We start from the raw sequence: 17942 nt of genomic DNA, 5'->3' as shown, positions 1-17942 counted from the left end.
ACACTCTTAAAGGGCCGGGAGGCACAGCGGTAAGGGGTTGAACAGATATAATAAAATGCTTTCAATAGCACGTTTAACAGGTCAAAAGGGAGCAAATAAGAGAAGGTTATTGGTAGGGTTTACATACACTTTAAAATGATATTCAGGGCAAAGTAGTAATGGTAAAAGGTAACTCCTTGCCCCACTGATACATACCTCTCCAGCAACCCCCTGCTAACCCTTCCAGCGACAGAATACCCAATGTGGTTTGGTGTTAATGGAGACCCCTCTGTTTTTGAACATTGCTCAGACAGCAAAGGGTGGCTAGAAAGATGAGTACCATTGCTTTGGAATTGAGACCAGGCATGTTACCACTTGTGCTATTACAGCAGTGACAAAGGTGGGGTGAGAGATCTTCCTTCTGGATTCATAGACCCCATTGTGGGCACAGTAAGAAGATGAGCCTGCCTAACTTTATCCAAAACAGAGGAATTCTGCCTTAATTAACAGTTAAAACAGAAGAGAAATATGAACTGCCAGATTCCTACATGTTCCTTTTTTGTTTGCAGAATTGAAACAGAAATTAGTACTAATATCAGACGATCTGAACTCCAAGCAAGACTGATGCTTTTAAAGGTAAATGACACTGTGGTGGGCTGGCTATTGGGCTCCATCAGAACTGAGTGATCTGTGATCACCATCACATTTATAATAACAAGACTTTATGGGAAGGGAGGAAATGCAGGAGCAATGATATTCTGGCACATTTATTGCTGGGTTTGTTGTCTGAGAAACAAAGTGGAAATGTGCCCCTCTTTGCCCTGCAATGCTCTGATGAAGCATCAATCAAATAATGGTTTTTATCAGCTATGGAATCATTGCATGCTTTTTAAAACATATGTTATAAGAATTGGGGGCAGCACAGTGGCTAAATGGTTATCACTTCTGCCTGGCAGTACTAGGGTCATAGGTTCAAATCCCAACCAAGGCACCTCCTGCCTGGAGTTTGCATGTTCTCCCTCTACAGGTAGTTCACGCTCTTGGAGACGGTGAGGCTGAGCGATCCTCCTTTCCAGTGCCCTGCCTGTAGGTAGGCCCCTTCCCACTGGGCCCCTTCCCAGGTTCCTGCATCTCAGCTTCCTTACATCTTCCACCCGAACTCTGCTGCTGAGCAGCCTCAGTCACTTTTAGGGCTATTGTGACCTTATACTAAGCCTCCTGCTTGGGAATTGGTCCAGCTCCTCCTCCTCCCCTCCCACTGCTTCTAGAATCTTCCCCAAGATTCTAGAGCCGAGGGCGGTATCAAGAAACTGATCAGCAGAGCCTCTCAGCCCTGGCCCAAATTTGACCAAGCTGACTATTGCCCAGGCTGATACTCAGCCTTCGAACTAAAAAATAATCAGCTAGCTCCCCCTAGCTAACTAGGATGACTTAAGAATTTTTTTTGCCTACTGACATGCAATGTCCCTTCTTCAATAACAAACACTTTCCTGCCTGCTCGCAGTCTTCTAATGAATGCACACTGAGCTGCGTATGTGCAGCTCAGCCTGCATTCTTGGCACACTCTGGCTATACCTCAATGAAGGACACCCTTGCACATGGCAAGCAGAAGGTGGAAAACTCGGCACCTGAAAATAGCCAGGGAGTAGATGACAGCATCGAAGGATTTCATTGCCACATCTCTGGAATGAGGAGATGAGTATTTCCTTCAGTTTAATTCTAATTTAAAGAGACCCTGTCACCAACTTTAAAAATTTGCAGGTAAGAGACAAAACAGCATTTTAGGTGTCTATTTCTAGTGTTTCTTCTTTCCATAAATGGTTTTTGTGGCAACTGGTGAAAGAGTGAAGGGGAATATTTTTGAGTGGCACTGGAGTGAGCTCTGCAAGGGAGTCTGACATCGCATCCAAGATGGCGGCACCCAGCAGCAGTATCAGGGCTTCTGGATGACTACACAAGGAAGGCTTTTACATAAAATGCATAAAGTACATTAAATTCAAATATGGTCTTAAAGGAAGATTTTTTTTCAAATGAATGGTCTGATGACACGGTCTTTTTAAAGCTCTGTCTCTAAACTTTATTTTTAAATTAAAGCTGATCAGGAGGACTCAATGGCAGAAGTCTGTGCAGAGCAGAGTTCAGTGATGCTTCTTGTTGACTCCTATGGTACTACAATAGTGATTCAGGGGTTAGCAAGAGGAACTACACTGGGGTAACATAGGAGATTGACACAACAACTCAACCACAGGTTCTTCTTAATGAGAGCAGTGTTTGGTGGTGCAGGCAGGAAAAGGGGTAGGTAATGACATTCTGTTTTACAGCTACAGGTTTGCGGAGAGGTGCAGCATAGTGCAGGTAGTAAATACACAGACTTCGTTTGCAGCAAAACTTGGAACTTGTATTAAACAGAATGTCAAAGTTATAGACACCCTGGTAGGAGGACACAGCTAGGGAAATAACCCACAGATCAATGTAGTCAGATGTAGAGAAAGAGAGGGGCTGACAGCGTCTGTTTCAGAGGGTGAAGCATGGCCTGGCTGGTCCCATCCCAAGAGGGAACCTTCTTTCCAGGATAGCGAGTCCCTAATCTCTCCTTTCCCATCAGGAACCTTTCTCTACCATTAGTTACTTTCCCTAACAAGTGGGGTCTCTTTCCCTACACTAGCTACATGCCAGAAGCGCTCCAAAATGCGGGGGCAGGGACCTACGTGAACCCTGCTTACCCAAGATGGCCACCGGGGGTTACATGGCTTCAGCAGAGCCAATTGGAACGCTGCTCCATTGACCCAGGAAACCATAGACAAACATTGTTTTTCTTGGACGTCCTCTCCAGCCTGGGGTGTCACTCGATGTGAGCACCATCTTCACTGAAGAAAACAAACCGTACCTGCCTACAGGTTGACAGAGTTGCTTTAAAATATACCAATCACCAAAAAAAAAGCTCATATAAATTTACAATGTTTATGTAATTGCAAAAATCAATTTCAATATGTTTCATTCTGCAGCTTTCTTTCTAAAAATCTGGAAATTCTGCCATAAAGGTTCTCTTAAGGTTGTGTTTTGTGGTGATAGCCCTTTATTCTTGTCCTTGCTCCATCATAGTTGTCACCCTCTCACAATGGAGGTGACAAGCAGTCCTGCTTACGCACAATGCACAGATATGGTCCACTGTTGTCATCACCGAGAACCCTGCCCTGTGCAGTGAAAATGGACCCATGCCTCCTGTATGTCAACAGAATGTCCTCTAGTAAAGGAGTGGCCTGGGCAAGTGAACCTTAATCTGAAATTTGGAGAACCCTAAAGTATGCTGTTCCTTAAAACACAACTACCCATTTTATACTGGTTACTTCTTTTTGTTGGTTCAATGAAAATTGCCAGAAACGTTGACTCTTCCTGTAATGCTATCATTACCACTGCACTCAATTCTGTACCACAGCATGGCCAACATATATTTAAAGTGGTTTTAAACCCTTGTATGTACCCAGTAAAGTGACTAGTCTTAAGTTAAACACAGAGATGAAACAAATCATTCTACATAAGTTGTACCTGTTTATCTGAGACCCTCTCTCCTCTACAGCCATTCAAAATGCAGCATTTATACAACTTGTCTGAGCTTTCAAAAAGCAGGTGGTGAGGAGCTAAAGTTACACTCTGCAGGTCCCAGTGATAACAGAAGAGATTGGAGCACACAGGAACGGAGCTGAGGCTGTCAATCGCAGGCTGTGTGTTGGAGTTCTCTCCTTGTCACCTTTTTATATCTTGGTGTCAAGAAAATATGTCAGAAGTGACTCATGCCGATAGGCAGAGGAACAAGGCAGCAGACAAAAATAACATTTAGTGGGAGATTTACTAAACCTGGAGAGTGCAAAATCTGGTGCAGATCTGCATAGAAGCCAATCAGCTTCTAACATCAGCTTGTTCAATTAGATTTTGGCAATAAAACCTGGAAGCTAATTGGTTTATATGCAGAACTGCACCCTCCAGTTTTAGTAAATAAGCCCCTTTGTGCTCTGGATTGAGACAAGTACACACTATAGAGGGATATGCTTTGTTCATATTTCATGTCTGAGGTTTACAACCACTGGTCCTTCTACAGAGGGGGGTCCATTTGATCAGAAGTAGAAAGTATGACACTTTTTCATCTTAACCTCCTGGCCCCTTGTTAGACTTCTTTTTGTAGTTGTTAGTGCAGTATTAAATGCTGCACATGCAGTACCTCCGCTGAGGCCGACTGAGCCTTGTTTATCAGATATGCCAAATAAAAACTGTCCAAGCTGTCCACAGCCACCAGTCCGAATGAACTTAACAGAATGGAAGCACCTAATTGGTAGTTGTTGGTTGTACAAATATCAACCTTTTTTATTTGAATAATGGTTCTATTTTTCCCTTAGCAGCCAATCAGATTTCACCTTTTTCTCCCTTTTTGTAATTGGAGAATGCAAATGAGAATCTGTCTGACTTTTGGGAGAGACGAGAACCATTTTCAGTGGGACATTTTGATAAATAAGCCCTGCAGTGTTTTGTATACCTTGATAAATGAGGTTGACTGTCTTCTCAACTTAAAGAAATTTCAGGTACTCAACACGACGGGGAAAGGGGGTTACTGACAATAAAAAAAGACAAATTCTCCAATTTGCATGTGCTACGTCTACATTTCAGTGCTGCGTGACAGAACCTCACCAAAGGAAATATCAAGTCTGTGTATTTCCGAGCATTGTGGTTATTTAGATTTTACACATTTGCTAGATGTGAAGACATGCAATCGCTCCGCTGCACGACAGTCAATGTTTCATTTTTAATTCAATAATTAAGCGCAAGCAAAGGTTTGCACTGTCTTTCTACAAGACTCATTGCACGGGTAATATGTACGGTACATAGATTTTCTCTGCTACAAGCTTTGTATTTTCTAAAACTTTTCGGAATCAAAGTATAAGAGTGTGCCAGTGTTTGGTTTCCTGTTCTCAATCTGCAGACAGTTACATAACATTGAGTTGGTGTTTCACACCCTGTAAATCACGTGTTTTAAAATCACTCCGTATCAGGGCCTGAAAAATCTAGCATTAATAAGACAAACGGTGAATTCCAGGTAGAAAAAATAAAATTACTTTTATATGTTACAAAAAGGAATATATATATATATATATATATATATATATATATATATATATATATATATATATATATACAGTGTATATATATATATATATATTATATATAGTACTGTGCAAAAGTCTCAGGCAGGTGTGAAAAATGCTGCAAATTAAGTGTAGCGCCCTCTAATGTTAGGTACAGTGAGGTAAATTTATTGCTGACTCATAGTAGTTGCTTGAGCCTGAATTTACTGTGGGTTTATAGTGTGAGATCAGGCTGGAGGGCTCTGCAGACCAGATCTCTTTCACCTCCCCCTGGTTCTGGAGGTTCATGGAAACGTCTAGATTAGAAACTAGTCGGCGGAGGTAAGGAGGCAGGATCTGCATACCTTGGGGATTCTGGCCAATCCCCAGGCAGGAGCCCTGGCAGGGTGGCTAGATCAGCCCTTAATCTCTTCACGCAGAGCGCACACAACTGTGCAGCTGCTTATTTGCGTGCAATTAAAAAAAACATATGTGCTTAGAGCGTGCTCCCTGCGCGCTCCCAGCACACATGTCCAATACTCATAGAAAAGTCCTGATCTCCTCTTGTGATTGGGATCTTTCCCGATCATGTGACCGCCGTAACAGCAAATCACAGTGGTCACATGACCCTAAAACCCCACCCGCCTCCCGGCTTCTGAAACCCTTAAAGAGCCGGGAGGCGCCGGCGCCAAGGGATTAAATATGAGAGAGCCTAGTCAGCAGGGGAGTTGGGTGGAAGATGGATTGCTGAGTTACTGTTGTGTGGCCTGGGAAGGGCCCCCGGGGAAGGGGGGCTCAGCCTCCAGGCTGGAGGAAGGAAGGAAAGGAAGCTGAAAGAAGGAGACAACTACCCTGCAGTCTACTAGAAAAGGACAGCCTGCCCATCCTGGAAAAAAACTAGCCCAGTGAAAAGCCTGAAAGCAGTTTTATCAACAGCTGCAGGGCAATAGGGATAGTGAGAGTACCTCTATACCCCCAGGGCCTACAAGCGAGAGGACTGCCAGGTGCCATACACAGAAAGTTCTCCCTGGGACAGTGCTAAGGACTGTTCTGAAATCCCATGCTCTTGGATACTTTTCAAGGCAGCCAGGTGGGTGGGTAGTTTCCAGCTGTGGTCTTAAGAGATTCATTTAAAGGGGACCAAGTGCTCCTTAAAAAGTCATTGTAACTGATCCGTTAAAAGATGGATTCCACTCCGGAGGCAGTAGAGTTCAGGATCCATCCTTTTTTTTTGGTACAAAAAATAGGAAGTTATCATCAACGTTTTTTCTACTAGTCAAGTTGGGCATCCCATAAAGCCCTAGACATTATCCAAATTTCTTCCCCGAAATGAAACAACAAAAACAAGCCAAGGACTGGTTACTGACTGAAAGAAAGTTGTAAAAAAAATGCATGTTGCCTGGCTGTGCAGGAAATAGGAGGACCCAAAACTCAGTGGCCCTCTAGGGGGTAGCACTACATAAGAATGCTTTCAGAAATAGAAGTGTTATTAGTTTATTGTTATCAATTAATAAAATGGAAAGTAAATGAACAGAAGAGAAATCCAAATCAAATCAATATTTGGTGTATTTAACCTTTGCCTTCAAAACACCATCAATTCTACTCGGTACACTTACATACAGTTTTTGAAAGAACTTGGCAGGTAGGCTGTTCCAAACATCTTGGAGAACTAACCATAGATCTTCTGTGGATGCAGGCTGCCTCATATCCTTCTGTCTCTTTACGTAATCCTAGACAGACTCCATGGTATTGAGTTCAGGGCTCTCTGAGGCCAAATCATCTCTTCCAGAATTCCTTGTTCTTCTTTACTCTGAAGATAGTTCTTAATGACATTGGCTGTATGTTTGGGGTCGTTGTCCTGCTGCAGAATACATTTGGGGCCAATCACATGCCTCCCTGATGGTACGGCATGAAGGATAATTATCTGCCTGTATCTCTCAGCATTGAGGTCACCATTGATCCTGTCCAAATCTCCAATTCCATTTGCAGAAATGCAGCTCCAGACTTGTAAGGAACCTCCACCATGCTTCACAGTTGACTGCAGACACTGCAGTCAGTTTAGTTTCCCTTTAGGTCAGCCATGCATGCTGGGAAATTGCTATACTTTAAAGTATAACTAATGGCAAAACCTTTTCTTTAGTGTTGGGTAAAGTGGAGGGTAATTAGAACCCCTGTCAAGTTTTTATTGTTGTCACTCTATTGGCATATTTATCGAATATGAAAGAAAATCACAAATTTGGGTTGTTACCAGAACAAGAATAGAGGGGGAAATCATCCAACGGAGACAGTAACCAAGGAAAACCAGGGATTCCCTCACTTTGGAGGGATTTCTTCTCACTACCTGTTGTGGCTACAGGACAGGAAATGAAAGGAAATCTCCCCAATGGGACACAGAAAAAAAAACTTGACAGGGGTTATAACCCTCCCTTACTCTATCCATAAAAAGAATAGAAATTTCCTTCTGATTGCATTACTTTACTTGAACAGGTTGCTCTCTGCTACCGCAAACAGACATTTGCACTGCGGTGCGTTGATGTAACACAATGTGCTAAGATGCGAGGGTGTGAATGTACCCTAAATGTGGATAGGGATGCAGGTCAAATCAGTAACACCAAGCACATACCCTCATATTATCTATATTGACTTGGATTTTTCAGCTCTCATTTAATATGTGTACTGTATGGGTCAAATTTGGTGCTAAAATTAAACAGAACTCTCCTTTATATTAACAGCAAGATTTCCGGGCGAAATGGAAAGAGCTACAGGTCATCTTAAGAAAAGAGCATCAACTGCTTTATGGTAATAAATTCAGTTATTAATTAGTATCTTCTTATGATCTTCATGTCTAACTATGAAAATGTAGATTTTCCAGAAGCATATTTTCCACTAAAACCTTTCTATATTGGATATAGTAGGGAAGTGGTAAAAACCCTGTAAGTTTTCTTGTTAAAGAATTTTTTCTGCTTCCTGTCCTGTGGACCCAACAAATAAAGTGATATTAAATCCAAAAATTAAAATGTTACATGTTGCAGCTTACCAATCCTTAGATGTGGTGACTGCATTTAATTTCTTTTTTAAGGATTTTTTTCTTTCTTTTCACCCGGTGATCCGGCCAGTAACACACTTCCTGCCTTGGGGTGTCTCTACTACAGATGGAGGAGCAACGGAGACACATTTGGAAAGCAACATTGTCAGTCTGGGGAGAGGGTAGTGTTCAGGGGCGGACTGACCATTTGGAAACTCGGCACTGCCCAAGGGTCGGGGTCAGTAGGGGGCCCCATGAGATGCCCCTGGTACCTTTTGTATAGGCTTTTTTGAGTTTGGGCGAGGACACAGGGGCCCCATGATCCCCTATTCCCCGGAGGCCCCATGAGTTGTCAGTCCGCCCCTGGTAGTGTTAGATGTTCTAGCATACTTAGATGTACTTGGCTAACAAATTAATGATGAACTCCAGGTAACACCTTATCAGCAGTTACAGAAACAGTTTGGGTTCTCTTGGGATAAAGGTTTTACATAAATTAATAAAAGCTGACCATTGTAAGCACCCCTGTCAATGTAAATACTTTATCTCAACCCTCTAACTGACACTTTGTCTGGACAGCCTGGTCTGTTAAAGGAAGTTGAAAAATTAGACACTTACTGGCTGGATCACCAGGTGAAAATAAAGTGGAAAAAGCCTAAAGAAAGAAAAAATGAAAAAAATGCAGCTACCACATCTAAGGATTGCTAAGCTGCAATTTAATACATTTTTCTTTCATGGGAGGATCTCACTTCTATTCCTGTGCTGGTGACAACCAGGGCCGCTGCTAGACTATTTTGCACCCTAGGCACGACCAGCTGCTTGCAGCAAAAAAAAAAAAAAAGTTTAAAATCAAAAAATATTAAATCAACAAAACATGAAACTGCAAAAGTTCTTTTAATTTGCAAAAATAACCAATATTAAAGACCAAGTTAGTGTCACAGACAGACTGTATCTGTGGCTGGCAGTGGCACGTGGATAGTTCCAGTGAGTGGAAGATGATGGATCCACACTCTGACAGATCCCATGCTGGAATTCCCCAGGCAATGGGGGGAGATAAAACATTGTGGCAGCATACAGCCCAACCAACACACACACAGAGGACATTGCAACCGGCTTGCAGTAAGGGACTGAGTCTGAGAGGAACACTGGAAGGAGCTGAAGTTCAGCTGCTACATTGGCCCCAGACACCCGGCATCTTCCTCTGTCCTTTCTTCCTCCCCTCTCAGCTGAAGGATCATTTATGATGTGGCGGCATCCCACATGGAGAGAGTACCCTAGATGGCAGTGTGCCCTAGGTGGCCACCTAGTTTGCCTAGTGGAAGCATCGGCCCTGGTGACAACACAAAATCTTGGACTTTCCCGCACTTTTCTGCACTTTCAGTCCTGATGGGACTTAATGAGGAAACAGAAAACAATCAAAATCTGATAGGGTGTTCAAACACTGGGGTTTATTTATTACTGTATGTACTTACTGAGAATATACTACCATTTCCCTTTTACAAATAATAAAAATTAACAATTCCAATAAAATGACATGAACTGGGAAGAACAATGGAACATTTTACAACTCAAACCACAAGCCTAGTTAACTCAATAGCAACTTGTAACAGCAAGCCACAATTCTATCATTAAAACTATTATGAGACATGCGCTTGATAAGTAACAGCCTATCAAATCACTACAGATGTAGAAAACATGTACTGTAAGAATTAGTGAATGAACCAAGTGAGCCAAGCTGGCCGGAACAAACTATTTTCTTTACTAATAGTTGTGGCCACTGTCAGCTCTGTATAAAGTGTATGTAACATCAGCTACATACAGTATGCAGTGCTGTGTTCCAGCAGCGTTATGGGGACTTCCTGCCTGCTGCCGAAACAAAATTGAGTTGGGTTGAGCTTTGCTCAGCCATTCACAGGAACCCTTGTATTTTTATCGATAAATACAAAGCTTTCTCTGATTGGCTGAGGTAGAGATCCTTACATCATCTGCTTGCCTTTCCACCTCATTTAATCAGAGGAAGCCTGGTATTCATTGATTTAAATACAAGGCTTTTTGTGAATGGCTCAGCCCGACTTAATTTTGTTACAAAAACAAGACAGGAAGTTCCAGTATAGCTGCCAAAACATAATGCTGTATACTGTGCATAGCTCATACTACATAGAGTTTATACAGTGCTCCCAGTGGTCACATCTATTAGAAAAGGAAATAGTTTATTTGGACCAGCTTGGCCCAAATGAACTATCCAAAGTAAAAGTAAACCTGGAGTTCGTTCCTTAAAGCTCCACCACTGGTCACATATAATGTAGTACTCCTACAGGGTAAGGCAACAATGTAATACACCAGTTGGCCACAAGATAACCCCTTTGGTTTGTTAGCAGGGTGGAAATCTGAGAGTTGCCTGTGGTTGGGTAAATAGAGATGGAGGATTCTGGCAGGAGCCATCACAGAGTAAAGTAGTAACATCAACCATATTTACCTTGGATGGATCTGCTGAAATGGAATCATGTAGTCGGCAGACTTTCTCACCACCAGGCTTCCCAATCAGGAGGGAAGCATCAGGATTGTCTCTCATGCTGTTGGGAGGAAGGATAAGCCACATTCCTTTTATTGGGGAATAGTTAGACGTTGCTCTCTTGGCATTGGGCACAGGACTCAGCCTTTGCTCTCTCATTCTCAGTGGAATTCCATTAATTGGCTCTAATTATTACAAAAATGTGACACTGTTGTGGGAGCATGGCTGATTGGATGAAATTCTGTTATGCCTTGATTATTAAGTAAAAGTGTTGAAAAAGCATCAAGTGAAAAAGCACTCTGGATATTACCTTATACTTCTGACCATAGGGCACATCCCAGGGATATTAGGCACTGTCCTGTGGCTGTGAGGTCTCTAGCCATTGGTGCAGTGGGTTGAATATACCACAGAGTTCTACTTGGGCCACTCCTGGTTGCCTTTATGATGTTCTAAGGGTAGGAGCCAACAGTGTGCTCCTACACACTGGCAAGTACAAACTATATGAGGATATACTGTGTTAATTTTTCATTTCAGGGGGTTACAAACACTTTAAAAGAAAAGTAAGGAAATGGTCAAGAAAAGTACTGACTGTAATCCTTTATTTTCAGGGTCTGTGAATGAGCGCAAAATACGAGAAGAGTTAAACTGCCTTCATGCCAAAATGTCTGAGAACCCCACACCAGGTTCCTTCTTGAATAAACACCGGATGTCCAGTTCAAGCAGCACCAAGAGCTATGCTGGTTCCTTAACGCTTAGTGAGGACGGTTTGGGGTCCATGTCAGAATGCGAGGAGGATTCAGGAACTGAAGCCTTCAGTCGACAGTCTAGCATTGAAGAAGACTATTTTATCTTAAAGTTCAATGGACTCTCATTAAGGAAGTCTACCCTAGCACGCCATAGAAGCATTAGCATAACTAGCAGTGAAAGTGAACCAATGTCACCAAACTGGGACTCTATAAGCCTCTCCAATTTTTTTGGAACATTACCTCGAAAAGCCAGACGAGGGAGTATCAGAAAACATTTCCTGAAGTTCATCCCAGGTCTCCAGAGATCGGTGGTAGAGGAAGAATCTCCCCTGTGACTCTTGTACAATAGACAGAAAACTAGCATTAATACATTAAACCAGGTACTTAGCTGAAGAATGTACTCTAGAGGTGCCTTAGTTTTAAGGAAGGACAACTGTATCTTAAAAAAAGGGTTGGGTTGATGTACAAATGGGATATACATAATTTCTAATCACAAACAGGGACAGACATAAATTCTAATTACACACTAGAGGAAGGAGGGGTGTAACTTTCCTGTATGAGGAGCCTAAGATAATGAGGGTGCCCTCTTGCACAATTCCTTTCTGAGCATCCTTGGAGTTTGAGACAGGGACTGCTAGCACAATGGAAGGGGGCAATTGCCAGGAAGCTGGAACAGCGAACTTAGAAGCATTGGTGTCAGGTAAGCAGAAGCACAATGGTGAAGGCTTCCCAGGTTCACCCAGCCTAGTAGAGAGCAGAGCCAGGTCAGAAGCTGAGTTTATTGACAGTTGGGCAGGAAGGCACTAAATTATGAGCTGGATCAAGGTCAGAGACAAGCAGAAGTTGGCAATGTGCAGGCAACGATGTACAAAATCGATTCGAAGAATTTTGGTCAAGTCTGGGCTTAGGTCAGTAAGTCAATAACAGAGTCAAGCAGGATTCAGGATCCAGGGTAATAGGGATATAAGTGGAAAGACTATTCAGCAGTGATCCCATGCAGGCCTCATGAAAAAGAGCACAATCTCTCTGACGGTTGAAAAGAGGTTCCTGACAAGGGGGTAAGATGAGTTGAGATGGGAGTGAGTCTTCTCCAGGCTCACACAATCATTGTCACTGAATCTTTCACACAGGTCCTTCTTGTCCAGTCTCAGAACACTCCCATCAGGTGATCAGGTGGAACCCAGCAAGTCGAATCCCTGTTTGCAGAAATGCATGAAAAGCTCATCATTGTCCTTTACTCCATGCATGTGACCTTTCATCTCTGAAGGTAGTGTCCTCACGAATACTCCAGGAGGCTATAGTGGTCAAGGTGCTAAGGACACCCAATCTGATCATTGGAGGACAAGCAGGCTGTTCTCCCAGCACAATCACAAATATGACCACACTGAGATGGATGTGTTCTCATGCCTAGGGTGGTCAGTTTCAAATAGGGAATTTAGGGGGACTGGCAATAACAAAAAGTATTTTACACGAAGCAATACAAAGAGAGCAGGATACTTTTAACTCCAATACACGGTACAACAGGCATATATCAGGCATATGAAATGTTGGGGTAACATGTTCTTTAACATATATCATTTTTCCCATCAACAAAGCAAATCTTCAATTTTTCAGGTCATTTTAGGTCCACTTTAAGTATCCACGAGCCCTAAGGTAATGTTGTTGTGTAAGGTAGTGTGAAGGCAGTGTTATTTAAACTTTGGTCTGCTTTAATGCAGAAAAGGCCCCACATACTCAGCTAGTTATAAATACAAAGCACTCAATATTCGCCTTTCATTAGTAGTTTTAAAAGGTAATAAAATTGTAGATTGTAGGATATTTGTTAATTAGTATTGGCTACTTAATTTTGTACATTTCTGTTTGATCTATCCATTAATGCCAATAATGCCTAAATCACAAAATGTCTGTCTTCATTCTGTATAGCTGACAGGTGCACTTTAAAACATATATTTTTATGTGCTTTTTGTATATATCTTTTGTAAATATGGAGTGATTAATGTAAAAAATATACTCATTCTACAAACTTTTTTTACCCATGGTCTTCTGTCTATACACAATACTAGAGAATGTACTTCCAGAGTGCATGTGTTACATAGTTGTGTATGGTGTTAGTAGGCCAGTAAGTCAGTTAATGAAGACTGAGGCTGAAAAGACCCGCATGGACTGATAACAGTGACCCCCACATACACTGTTCATACTATGTCTCTGGCTCCTCACCATGAGTCTTAGGTTCTACATATCACAATAGATAACTAGCTTATTGATTACAAATATTTTCTTTTTCAATTATATTTATTAACAAAACGCAAAGGGGCCAATTCACTTAGAGATAAATACTGCATGAGTTTTTGAGTTAAATTACCTCATGCGGTATTTATCTCAAAAGTAGTCAATTCACTAACAAAAAATGTTATTTACAGAATGCATTACATTTTTTACATTTTGCCATAGTTTGTGTCTAAATTTTGCATTAATTTTGGTGTTTTTTCACAATTTCTTTGCAGGCTAACACTGCACCAGAAGGAACACAGTAATATAGGGACACTATGAAAACATTGTAGTGTGTTTTCATTGACAAAACAATCTCCCTCCTTACAATTAAATGTTTTCCTGAGCTCAGAGAGGAACATTTTCACACTTACACATTGTACACTTTTCAGTTCATGACCAGTGCAGAGTTCCTCTAAGGCTCCATGCCCACTAGTGTTTTTTTTAGCTTAAAAAACGCTGGGAAAAAGGCTCGTAATAGCATTTTTAGTAGCATTTTAGTAGCATTCAGAAGCTTTTAGGAGCGTTTTGGAGTGTTAACGTTTTATTAGCATTTTTACAGTACATGTAGAGGGGAAAAAAAAGCTAGAAAAAGCTGTTTGGAGCTTTTTAATAGTGTTTAGCAGTGTTTAGGAGCTTTTAGTGTTTTTTTCTGCTGAAATAATGCTCCAAAAAAATCTACAAAAATTTTTTTTTCTGCTCCTAGATGCTAAAGTTAAAAAAATGCTAATAGCCTAAAATAGTGTGCATGGACACATAGGATAACACTACTTAGCTTCTAGGAGCAGGAAAAAAATATACTGATAATAGCTTCTAGGAGCTTTAAAAAATGCTGGAGTTTTTGGAGCCTAATTGTTGTTTTGTACATTTCTAAAATACCACCAGCAAACAGCATGTGATAAATAACGAAGGTGTGTGTTTTTTTAGAGAACTGACTTTAATGATTTATCTAATTTTTTGTGGTATTTATCTCACTATTTTAACAACGATATGGTATTTATCTCACTTTGAATATTTTAATTTGATGAATTGACTCTTTTTTTATCTAAGCAATATTTCTGAAAAACTAGTCACTTGACCTTCATATCATATTCGGTAACCTTTGGTGAATTGACCCCAATGAGGGCAAAGCCCCAAAATAATGTTACATAACAGAATGTACAGAGAATTGTTAAGTGCTACATGTCTCAGTACATTGATGAAAATTCACTGTTACAGACATCTTTCGATACTTTGTGCAGTATGAGAAAACATGATTATTCAAAGAAGCATGCAATTCACAAGGAGAATGAAGGCTTCAAATGCCACTGTAGTGTGTCGGCAAGGTAGTGTTATCATTATAGCCCTTCTAATTCACTGTGAAGAAACGGAGTTAGAAAAGCAGTGAGTGAAGACGGTAAAAGGAAAATAATAAGAAAGGAAAGGAAGGAGGAAGGTTAAGCCAGCCATAGATGGATCGAATCTCAGCAGGTTCACCTACCAAAATTCGATCTATCCATGGGCAGGCTGGTTGTACTGAAGTCGATTCATTGACTTCAGTGCAACCAGCTAGTCAGATTTATTTCAAGCAATCACTGCCGACGACTATAGCCACCAGCAGTGATTACTGTGTTTTGCTGGTGGGGAAGGCTCCCCATTGGCAGAACACAATAGCACTGCAGGAGGGATTCCCCCATTAACACTAACTGTGTTGGTGGAGTAATCAAGTTATTTTCTTTCCTTCCACCCGTGGTGGAAAGAACGAAAACTGCATAATATATGTGCTGCTTTAGGGAGAGAGTGGGAGAGTAAGGAGGTGGGGGGAGTAGTTCCCTCCCCCCATGGACTAAATTAGCAACTCAAAGGTTTCTGGTTTGGTTGGGAGTATGGAGTCTATGGGGACCATATTTTCAGGAACTTCTCATGGGTGTATGAAGAAATAGCTTATCATTTTTGATTTACCATGGTTCCATTCAGTCGGGAGTGAACTTCCCAGAAGTTCAACACGGGGGACTTCCATGGGCAACTGTTTGCTTTGTGCCAGTGAAAATAAAAGTAATTAATTTGGCCACGGAATGTGTAACACTCTCTATGGGTTTGATCAAAAGTGCCTCTATCAGGTACTTGCACAGGTTACAACCAAACACTGTATAAATCAAGGAGTAGACTGGAATCCATAGTCTACACAGGCTTTTGGACATGTCCACCAAAATTAAACATTGTACCTTTCTGTTCACAGGCTCTTTGCTGTGGCTGAATATATTTCCTCCCAGTCTTTCTCAAATAAAATCTTACCAAATTCCTTTTCCCATCAGAGCATGTAATGTGTTGGGTGGAACATAAACTATAGCTAGCACACATTGTACCATAAAAATCTAACACTGGAAAAAGACATGTCTGCGCAGTCCATCAATCAGTGAATCAATTTCCTTAAATACTAGGGAGCAGTGTATCAATACACTCACCCCCCTGGAATAGGAGGTGTGGGTGGAATGATAGGACCAGCCAGGCCAGACATATTGCAAACATTGTATAGTGTCTTTGGTAGGGTGAGTCTCTTGAAAGCCATAAATACACAGTTGGTATTTGCTGATACTATTAGTAATCATAGATCTCTTCAGGGGGTCTTGGATATCCCTAATATTCCACAAACCTATGTTTACCCCAGTCATATGATGTCAGAAGAAGCTGTAACACACCAGGATCGCTGAATGTATGGGGTCATGTATGGTTCCAAAGTCATAATGGAGTACAAAGTTAGAGGAGTTTGTGGAAGGGATCCAGGCCAATGTCTCACCAGGAGGCCAGAGTCCCATCGAGAGGAAACACCTGGTGGTTCAAGCCAAGCCGTAGCCAGTAGCTCATTGCAATTATGGATATCCTGGAATGCTGGTATATAGTAACATCACTGAAACCAGTGGAACAACAGCGCCCATCGGGAACAGCTGAAACCCTGCGTTCTCCATGCAGAGTGTAGGTAATAAAGGAAACAGGAAGAATTAAGTGCAACAGGCACAACCAAACATTGCTCCCAAAGAAAAACAGTCAAAAAGACACGTGGGGGTTTATTTACTAAAGCTGGAGAGTCCAAAATCAGACTCCCTTCTGCATAGAAACCAATCAGCTTCTAACCTCAGCTTTTTCAATGAAGCTTTGGCAATGAAACCTGGAAGCTGATTGGTTTCTATGCAGAAGTGAGTCTGATTTTGCACTCTCCAGCTTTAGTAAATAAACCCCATAGTTTCTGGTTGCGGATGGAACAAATATTGTGTCATTAACAGTGGAAAATTTTTCCCCTCGTAGGTTGAAGAGAAGAAAAAACAATTCCTGGTACTTCGCATGAGAGATGACCCCCTTCGTGTAGTAGAATCATAGCTTCCCACTGTTATGCAGTAATTGAAGATAACTCCAAAGCATAGAGACAACATATATTAGTCGGCTTCTGCTTCAACAGGGTGACGGTGGAGATCCGCCTCATGGGTATCTCGCCGGGTATAGCATGGCGTATGAGGCTTGCAGGCATTGCAGTCGTGTCTGAACCTCATTGAATTTTGTTCTGCTGCTCTGGACCTCAGCTGAAAAGTCTGGGTAAAATGAGACCCTGACTCCATTGTATTAAACATTTTGTCGCTCTCGTGCTAGGCGCAGCACAGTTTCTCTATCTCGATAATTGAAAAGTTTCACTAACAGAGGCCTAGGGGGACGGCCTAATTGAAGGTGCCTACTGAGGGTCAGATGGGCCTGTTCCACCAAAAAGTGAAGTGAGAAGGAGTCTTTCCCAAAAGTGTCAAGGAACCAACGATCGGCAAAGTCAGTCCAGGAAGCTTACTACATGAACGCTGCTGCGTCTTATACAATTTTCCAAGTCCTTCATTTGCATGCTTTTCGCTCTTGCCAACCCTTTAGTAGTCTGGGAGTCACACAGGAGCAGTGGAAGTTTGTCTTCTAAGTTGCTGATGTGCCCCTAGGAGTGAGTTTTGGTGACCGGGGAGAGGATGGAAGACAGGATCAACCTCAGGAGCGTTAAGAAGCGTGTCCTCTCACATTCTGTACTCGGTTCTGCCCCCCACACAGTTGTATTCTTACACAATTGTAAGTGCATTTCACATCGAGAAATGGGCTTTATTGTAATTACCACACTATGAGGAGTCCCCCTTAATTCTCAGTTTGATTGCAGCACAGCAGAGGGGAACTCCAATCTCTTAAAGGGACCTGCACATCTGAATGGAAGAATGTGGGATGCTAATAAGTGGAGGTGTATATAACAAAAGTAGTCCACCACACCACGTGCTATGGAATGGTAAACATAGTAGAAGAAGCAA

General features: G+C 41.8%; 1 protein-coding gene across 1 annotated transcript in view; it reads left to right on the top strand.

The window, feature by feature from the left end:
* CYTIP (cytohesin 1 interacting protein) overlaps nucleotides 1–13396 on the top strand; it is a 38416-nt gene extending 25020 nt beyond the window's left edge. The window contains exons 6-8 of the mRNA XM_089659725.1: nucleotides 549–615; nucleotides 7826–7892; nucleotides 11236–13396. Of these exons, the coding sequence (XP_089515851.1) occupies nucleotides 549–615; nucleotides 7826–7892; nucleotides 11236–11708 (607 nt within the window). The 3' untranslated portion in view covers nucleotides 11709–13396. The remainder of the gene's footprint in view (nucleotides 1–548; nucleotides 616–7825; nucleotides 7893–11235) is intronic.
* Nucleotides 13397–17942: the final 4546 nt, after the last annotated feature.

Source organism: Staurois parvus, unplaced genomic scaffold, assembly GCF_062004578.1.
Source record: "Staurois parvus isolate SC_StPar_1 unplaced genomic scaffold, SC_StPar_1.0 ptg000031l, whole genome shotgun sequence".
Taxonomy (NCBI): Eukaryota; Metazoa; Chordata; class Amphibia; order Anura; family Ranidae; genus Staurois; species Staurois parvus.
Note: the sequence above shows the minus strand (reverse complement) of the source record. Positions and strands in the feature narration are given on the sequence as shown.